The following is an 8724-nucleotide window of genomic DNA, read 5'->3' as shown; positions in this document are numbered from 1 at the left end:
GCTCTATTTTCAATAAACCACTCTAGACTTCCACGGTGTAAGACCGGAGACTTCCTTTTCCCATAAAAAGTCATATTTTATTCTGCATGTGAGACGATGATTCGAATGACTAAACATTTTTCTCTCTGTGAATGTCCGTTCGACATTAAAAAAAATGTCGTTTAGACTAATGTGCTGTGAAGCTTCTTTTTCCCATGATGACCTTTGAATGCAACAACAAAGTGGCTCGCGCTTAGCATGTTCCTATTGGTCACTTTTGCCTGTCAATTATTAATGTCATGACAGGAGGTGGAGTTGATCCCTTTGTTCATGTTTTAGAACCAATGATTGTATGAAAAACGCTTTAATTTAGTTTTAATCTACAATCAAAAAACAGTGAAAAACAGAACATTTAGAAACTTGAGCCTAAAAAGTTGTAATTTCACATCACTTCTTGCTTCCAGCACATATTTAATATGATGAAATAATGGTGATTGAACAAGAGGAAGACCAGAAAGAGAAGAAGAATTTTATCTGTCTGATTGTCTCCATCAAATAGATATTCTATTATACAAGGGGGCACTGGTCAACCCCGCAAATTTGCTGCCTACCCACCAGTGGCCCCTCCTGGCAAATCAAATCACTTTTATTGTCACGTCACATTAATGGTACACTGGTACAGCACATGAGAGTGAGATTCTTGTGTACAAGCTTCAAGCAAATATAAGGCCAGGAATGTGAGAATTATAAGAATAAATACATGATGTACAACTTTAAGGATGTATGCACATTACTAATATATATGACAAATATTTATATGTGTGTGTGTGTGTGTGTGTGTGTGTGTGTGTGTGTGTGTGTGTGTGTGTGTGTGTGTGTGTGTGTGTATCTGCACCAATGACTGCTCTACAGTCATTGGTCTGCGCATATATACATATATGTAAAATAGGCATAGTGTTGAAGTTCCGGTAAGTGAGAGTGAGGTGCCTATGAAGTGTCACTGTTCAGCAGTCTGGTGGCCTGATGGAAAAAGCTGTCCCTCAGTCTCTTAGTTTGGGCCCAGATATTGCAGTACCTCCATCAGGCAGATGGAGGTAGTTTGAACAGTTTATGACTGGGGTGGGTGGAGTCTTTGATCATTCTTGCACAGCTTCCTGAAGATGTCCTGGAGGGAGGACAGCTCACCTCCAATTATCCTTTCAGCACACCGCAGCACTTGCTGGAGAGCTTTGCGGTTGTAAGCGGTGCTGTTGCCACACCACGCGGTGATGCATCCAGTGAGGATGCTGTCAATGGCACCGCGGTAGAAGGTCCTGAGGATGCGGGGGCTCATGGCGAATCTCTTCAGTCTCCTGAGAAAGAGTCACTTCACTGTTTTGATGTTTGAACTGACCATGTGAGATCCTCCACCAGATGTACATACACCTAGGAAACGGAAGCTGCTCACTCTCTCCACAGCAGCACCGTTGATGGTGATGGAGGTACGTGCTTCTCTGCACCTCCGGAAGTCCACTATCAACTCCTTTGTCTTTATGACTTTGAGGGTGAGATGGTTCTCTTGGCACCAGTGTCAGGGCGCTGACCTCCTCTCTGTGAGCCGTCTCATCACCTTTGGTGATAAGACCCACCACTGTAGTGTCGTCCGCAAACTTCACAATGATGTTGGAGTTGCTAGTTGCCGTGCAGTCATAGGTGTAGAGTGAGTACAGGAGAGGGCTCAGTCCACACCACTGTGGAGCACCAGTGTTCATTATGAAGGGGGATGAGGTGATGCTGCCCAGTCTGACCACTTGGTGTCTGTCAGACAGGAAGTTGAGGATCCAGCTGCAGAGAGAGCTGCTCAGTCCTAGATCCTGCAGTTTCCTTCAAGGGAACGATGGTATTGAATGCTGAGTTCTAATCTACAAACAGCCTTCTCACATATGTGTCTCTCTTCTCCAGGTGTAAGAGGGCAGTATGTAGTGTCGGGGCTATGGCGTCATCAGATTTGGTCTATTTGGGATGTTTCTTGGGCCAATATTAGTGTAAGTATCTATCTAAATAATCGATCAAAATAATTCACATGTTCAGTACTAGAAGTTCCAGATGTGTGAATGTTGTAGCCACTGTTGAAAGCTCAGCAACAGTAAACTGTGTTGTGAAATGGAGACATTTATCTGAGCTACAGGACTCACATTCTCTGCTTTTACATACAAAGATGCCCTAAGGGAAAAAAGACAATACTCTAAGTCCAGCAGCAACATTTAAATTCAGCACATTAATGAAAAAATGAATAGAAATAATCAAGCAATTATAAAATATATTAGTGGAAGGGCTAAATTTGCCCTTTTCACCAGTTAAGGTCTTGGATTTGGAATGAAAAGATGTGTGAATTGAAAAGAGCGTTTCCTTCATTAATATGGATGTTCGGTTGCAAAGTAACGTCCTCATCAGAAAAACAGAGACAGCAAAAAAAAGTGAATGAAGGAGGATAACAAAATAAAAACAAATTAGGCGTGGGTTACAACAAAAATGCAATTAGAATTAGAATTGTACTGCAGCAAACCACACCACGTTAATGTTATGGGAGAAAACCAAACTATATCATTCATGGAAATATGCATCCATGGAGCATATTCAGCCAATCACCGTGAAAACATCAGATTCAGCTGTAATATTACTGTTATGTATTATACATAACGTGCGTCCACTAAGACCATGAAAATGGTTCTTTGCTAATCGCATGTATCATACTTATGGCACGTATTTGTAATTATAAAACACTTGTGTGGATACAGTGTTATGCAGCCTAATTGTCTTAATATTCATTTATTCTGACTCAAAATGGTCAGCAATGAAGGAGCTGTGAGTATTGGAAGCTGGGGAGGCTAATCCATGACTGATAATATTCCACTGTGCATTTTGTTCTAAGTATTGAGAGTGAGTATTAAAGTACTTACTGTTTTCCTTTCAGATTTAAAGTATGTGAGATTTGCATAGGTTGGCTCAGGGTGATGCTTTCTTTTTACAACCAGGACAGGAGAGAGAACAGGAGGAGAGTGCAGCTCTGAATAAGAGTGCAGCAGACTGATGAGACACCAGGAGAGCAGGAAAGGGGAGGAAGAGGAGAACAGATAAGACAGAGATGACAAAGTTTAATTATAACACAGTAAAAGCAGGAGCTGTGAGACAGTTTGACCTGATTTTACTATCAAATATACTAAACATCTTTAAAAAGGTGTTTTTATCAAGTGAAAATCCAAACAATTACAGGGCTGGGCTAAGCTGCCAGTGTTTCAAGAGCAACGCCCCCTGATGACATCATTCCAAACATTACTGTAAATGATGGTGCCTGTAACTGTCCTCTGCCTACAAAACCGTGGGTTTAATTAGAAACATTAGAAAATAAAACAACAGGGTTTTTTTCTATTTCCAAAATGATAGAATCTGTGTTTCACCATTTCACAGGGCAGTGTCTCCGGCACTCCTGGAACAGCTGCGAGTGGACATCAGACAAATCTGTTCAGACAACCCAACTGCTCTCAGCGCGTCACACCCAGAGAACACAGTTATAACTGCCCTCCAACATACTCTTCAGCCACCAGGAGGAGCCTCCTGACCTTCACTGCACATACAAAGTTGTCACCATATGCTCCTTCTGTGCAGGTGGGTTTAGGGAGATGCTCACACACACACACACACACACACACACACACACACACACACACACACACACACACACACACACACACACAAGGATGTGGATTTTGCCTCTAAGCTCTGAAATAATTCCAGGCAAGACAGACAGGTTTTAAGCTAACATAAGAGAATGCTAACTGGGGGTTTATTATAGTAACTGAGGACTCCATTGGACGACCCTGCGGTGAATTTGATGAGACGTCCAGTCCTGGGAAGATTGGCAACTCTCTTAAATAATTTTCACTTGTGAATAATCTTAATAATAATGATGGACTTCGAATTGTCCATGTAACCCTTGCCAAACTGATGGGCAGCAACTAAGATTATTGATGAAGATTAATCAAGTGTATCTGATTAACAGCACTTAGGTGTTATTTACTCTCTTCTTCTTATAAAAGTAGCAAGGATGCACTTCCAAATGCTTCTTTGTTCTGCTTTAGTTCTTGACAAATGAATAATGAGTGATATATATTATGTCTTGTTATGTCTGAGGTTTTGTTAGAATTTTAGGGCCTGCTGAATACCACATGATTTTAGTAGAATTCAAACAGGTTGTGAAACACCAAGTACAGTTTCCACTGGGGAATGTTGAGGATTAAACACTTATTTGCTCATTTCTGGCAATTTTCTATGTACCAACATCTACCAGCTTATGGTAGATTTGTCCTTATTACTGACCTGGAAGATAATTCTATGAAAATCTCAGGCATTCTGTATTTGCTTTGAAAATATTATTTCCACTTTTGTCATTTCATAATATCACTCACACAGACACACAAGAAAATATGATTTATTCTTCTGTCTTTTTTATGTTTATCTGGTTACAGATGTGAGAAACAAATCAGCTTAAATGTGCACGTTTCACCTATTAATTAAAACTTCTCACATCAAATGGATGTGCATTAAATATTTGAGGCTGTTGTTGAGCTATGGATAAAATGTACAATTTTGCACACTGTTCTCGTGGCACTCACAGACTGCACGAAACATTACTGTGGTTCCTTGCCTGCAGGCTACACAATGAGAACCCTTGCCTTGGATCATCGCAAGTAAGATTTTGTTGCAGCAATAATGTAACTCTCAACAGGAGTCCAGTGTTTAGGACAGTTACAAGACAGAAAAATAAAGATATACAGTAACAAGATAAACACATTTCCTTTAGTGTAAAATATTAAAATAAATAAAGTAAACACATATCATGCAATCCACTATCAAATCCCAACAACAGTTTCCTCAGGGTGCTGATTAATTTAAGTATTGCTAATAGCAGCTTGGAAGTCATCTCAAAACAGCCTCATGCATGTATACGGTCAGTTCAGCAGGTTGTCTACTAATTGGAAGGTCGGTGCATCAATCTTTGGGTATTCCAGTTTGCATTTTGAAGTATCCTTGGGCAGTTTTCCTTGAGTGCATGTGTGTTAAAGCGGATCTGAACAATTCAAGAGCTTGACAATACAAGACACCAACCAGACTGAATGTTGCGCTGCACAAGGTTGCTGTGCATACAAGTGGAGTTGCATGTGCTGTCCAACTTAGTAGATGGTGCCGTTCAGTCATGGCTATATGTTTCGAAACATTTTCATATAGACATATGTTCATCCATTATAAATGCATAGGAGCAGGTGCTGATTTGTGACCATGTTGCTCTCCCATTTTGAATACTTTGATCATATTTTTTGTATGTGGCTAAATACTGAACATATGGCCAGTAAGAAATTGCACACGCATGCTGTGGAAGCAAATTTTAACATTTAAGATATGACGAACCATACCTTTATTATCTGAAAAAAAGACTCCCTTCACCAAAGAAGTGAAAGGAAAGAGAGCGTGATCTGGATAAAACATCATCCTCTTCCTGGAGTCAGGGCTCTAAGACATGAAAACGTCAATAAATATGGCTATGGTTTTATTCTCGACATCAAAATTATCACTTATTATCAGCAGTTGAAGACAGCTGACAACAAGTCAGCTAAACAACAACAGCTGGTTATAAGCTAACATTAAGCCACTGGGCTAACGTTGTACTCAAGTGTCCTAAAAACCAAACTTTCCCTCTGAACAGCTTGATCATTTTTACGTGTTTATCTCTCCTGTCTTTTCTCGCCCCAAACCCCTCGCTGCAGATGGAGTCCCCTCCCTGAGCCTAGTCCTGCCAGATGCTTCTTCCTGGGGAGTTATTCTTTCCCACGTTTGATCCACTTCAAAGGAAGTTTCACCGTTGCTGGCTAACAGCAGCAAAAAAAGCAGCACTTACCAACAGGAAAGTTCAGGATATCCTTAACAACTCACGCCAGTATCGCAGTCATCAGTCAGAAGTGACTCACACTGACTCACATGTTCTGCACCGTCTTGAATCGCAGGTTGTAACTTGTGAATGATGCAGTGAGGAAAATGAGTCAGATAAAGGTTGGCCTTTTTACACCTTTTTCTGCACCATCACTTGCAAAGCCAATGAAGCGTGCACCTAGTTTCATCTGATACACCTGCCATGACTGCAGGATACAGCAAGCAGCAGCCCCTGTGCATAAGTGCAGTTAACAAGTTGTAAACAATCAGGAAAACGTCTGATGCACAGAATGAATACTTCTATGATTTTTTTGTGAGTCTCCTGATGCTGTGAAGTTTAGATGCGATTTCTACTGTTGTTTGTGGTGTGGACTGCTTGAGAAAAAAAATCTTCATGTTTGGCTAAAGTTAATCGCAGCACATCACAAACATCTGCTCATTTGGGTTTGTTTTACAGTCCCAGGACCTGGGTACCTTGGGTAACAGTCAGTAATGATGAACTCTGCAGTCTAATTGGCCCAAATTGGATCATGCAACAGCACAATGATCCCAAGCACAGCAGCAAGGAAAAGAACCAAAGCTCAGTCAAAGTCCAGACCTCAACCCTGTTGAAATACTGCGGCACAAATGCCTGCAAGCATCAGTGAACTTCAGGCTGCTATATATGGTTCTACAAGCTACTGAATCCTGGGTTGTAGGAAGTCTTTTATAAAGTGTTTTTATTTAAAAATTTCGTCTTCAAAGTCAACACCATCTTTAACTGACCCATGCCAAGGTAATATGTATTACTTGACGATTATTTGTCAACTCTTTTCTTGTATAAGACGTGGTTTACACTGGATATTAGTGTCATGGTCATGTGACCTATCGCAGGTGATTTTACGCCCCCCCCATGTTTCACAGGTTCAATAAATAAGGACATTGGCGTTCTTCAGTGAGTGGATCATCCATTCTTTTCTATGTTTAATAAAAAAGAACAATAGTGCAAAACAAACCTTCCCTCTAATCAATCAACAAAGAAATAAGGAAACAAAATACGCTGACATTCCTCTTCACATACCATTTAATGCTATCAGTGACTTTTCTCTACAATAAGAGGTGTTATCAGTTGCTCCCCAGCAACAGCAACTCATCTTGCTCTGCTTAAAATCTCAGATAGTGAATTTTTTAGGCTTTAATTGAGGTCCGACCTGCATGACATGTTATTATATTATATTAAATTATATATTATGTACTGATTTTTCTTTCTTTTAAGAGAAAAATATTTTTTAACCTCACTTTCCATGTTTTTTGGGTGCACAAACTTAAAATGCATCTGTTAAACACAGAACAGGTAAGTATATAACCCCAATAAGTCATACCATCATGCTTACTTACGTGGACTTGAAGACAAACTCGATCGAGACACATGCAGTTAAAATTTAAATGTAATTATGACAACTTACAATAAATTACAACGTGCTTTTGTCAATAACAGTCAAATTCATAAAATTAGAAATACAATAACATTACACCATTGATAAATAAACAGATAAGACTTCAGGGGTGAATGAATCGTTGTTTTCAAGGAGTCAAACTAAATGGCAGACACAAGGTGCTTATGAGAAATTCATCGTGTAACTTTTTATCAGTTTCACATTTCAATACTGGCTCCATGTAGTGTTGCTATTATCAATGCCTACAATGAGATCAAACTAAGCAGGTGCAGAGCGCTAAACATCAAACAGTGCCTCATGTCACCTAACGCAACACAGACACACAACTGAGCAGTGGGAGATATTTCATAACAGCAGCTTATTGCTTCTCCTGTGGACTGTCAAAAAAGCTCACTTGCTACTGAGTGGCCTGCAGTCTTCCTTCAAATCACCTGGATTCATGAATACTGACAACAATGAACTAACAAACAAAGTTTCTCTTTTTGCGAGAGAAACATATGAAGCAAAGTAGTGTTCTTCCAACTGTTATGTATCTGAGCAGCTTACTGTATATAAACGCCTGAAATAGTCATCTTGTAAAATAAGCTCTGACCCAGACTCTACAGGTGTGGGGAGACATACGACCAAATCCTGGGCATCCAGGATGCGAGTCTCCAGGTATCAAGCAAAATCCAGCGACTTCACATCTATTCTGCTTTCTTAAAAAACAGTCGCTGCACTTCATGAGGTGAAAATGAAGGAGTGCTGTCACAATAATTTCACAGTCCGGCAGTGGATGTTCCGTGGTTGAATCTGTGGTGTGTATACGTATGTTTCTAAACCGTGGCAGCAGATGTCAAATGATGACGGCAACTGTTTATCAGTGGGAGTTTTGTGTGTGTGTGTTATTGTGCAGGCATGACTCTCCACAGCTGTGCTCTTTTAGAAGCCTTGTATATGGCAATAGGCCTCCAGGCTAGAGAAGAGGACGTAGAGGAACCAGAGTCCAAAGAACAGCAGTGAGGTAAGGACTTTGGGGACGCGTGGGCCTCCTAATTCACCACCTATGGACGGCCTTCGGCGAAGCATTAACACTCCCATACACAAGAAGGCAAAAATGGTGAAAAGCGTGACAGAGAAGGCCAGTGATCCTGGGTCCACACGGAAAACCTTCCCTTTGACTTCCCAGTATATGGCAGACACAGACCAGGCCACACCTATGCCCAGAAACACATTAACTGCGTTACTTCCTGTCACGTTTCCCACAGACGCATCTGCGTACTGATCCTGCGTAGCAGCAACTTTACTAGCAAAGGTGTCTGGAAAAAAAAAACAGTCAAGTTAGAGAATGAGGCTAATCAGCTGT

The 8724-nt window shown here is 40.6% G+C and overlaps 1 protein-coding gene across 2 annotated transcripts in view; it reads right to left on the bottom strand.

The window, feature by feature from the left end:
- Window positions 1-7354: 7354 nt before the first annotated feature.
- The window catches only part of slc8a2a (solute carrier family 8 member 2a), a 32191-nt gene continuing 30821 nt past the window's right edge, over window positions 7355-8724 (bottom strand). For both annotated transcript variants that reach the window (XM_005740137.1, XM_005740138.1), the window contains one exon: window positions 7355-8677. In XM_005740137.1, coding sequence (XP_005740194.1) covers window positions 8301-8677 — 377 coding nt within the window. In that variant the 3' untranslated portion in view covers window positions 7355-8300. The remainder of the gene's footprint in view (window positions 8678-8724) is intronic.

Source organism: Pundamilia nyererei, unplaced genomic scaffold (genome assembly GCF_000239375.1).
Source record: "Pundamilia nyererei isolate P.nyererei 1_Seehausen unplaced genomic scaffold, PunNye1.0 scaffold00097, whole genome shotgun sequence".
NCBI lineage: Eukaryota > Metazoa > Chordata > Actinopteri > Cichliformes > Cichlidae > Pundamilia > Pundamilia nyererei.
This window is presented reverse-complemented; position numbering and strand designations above follow the sequence as displayed.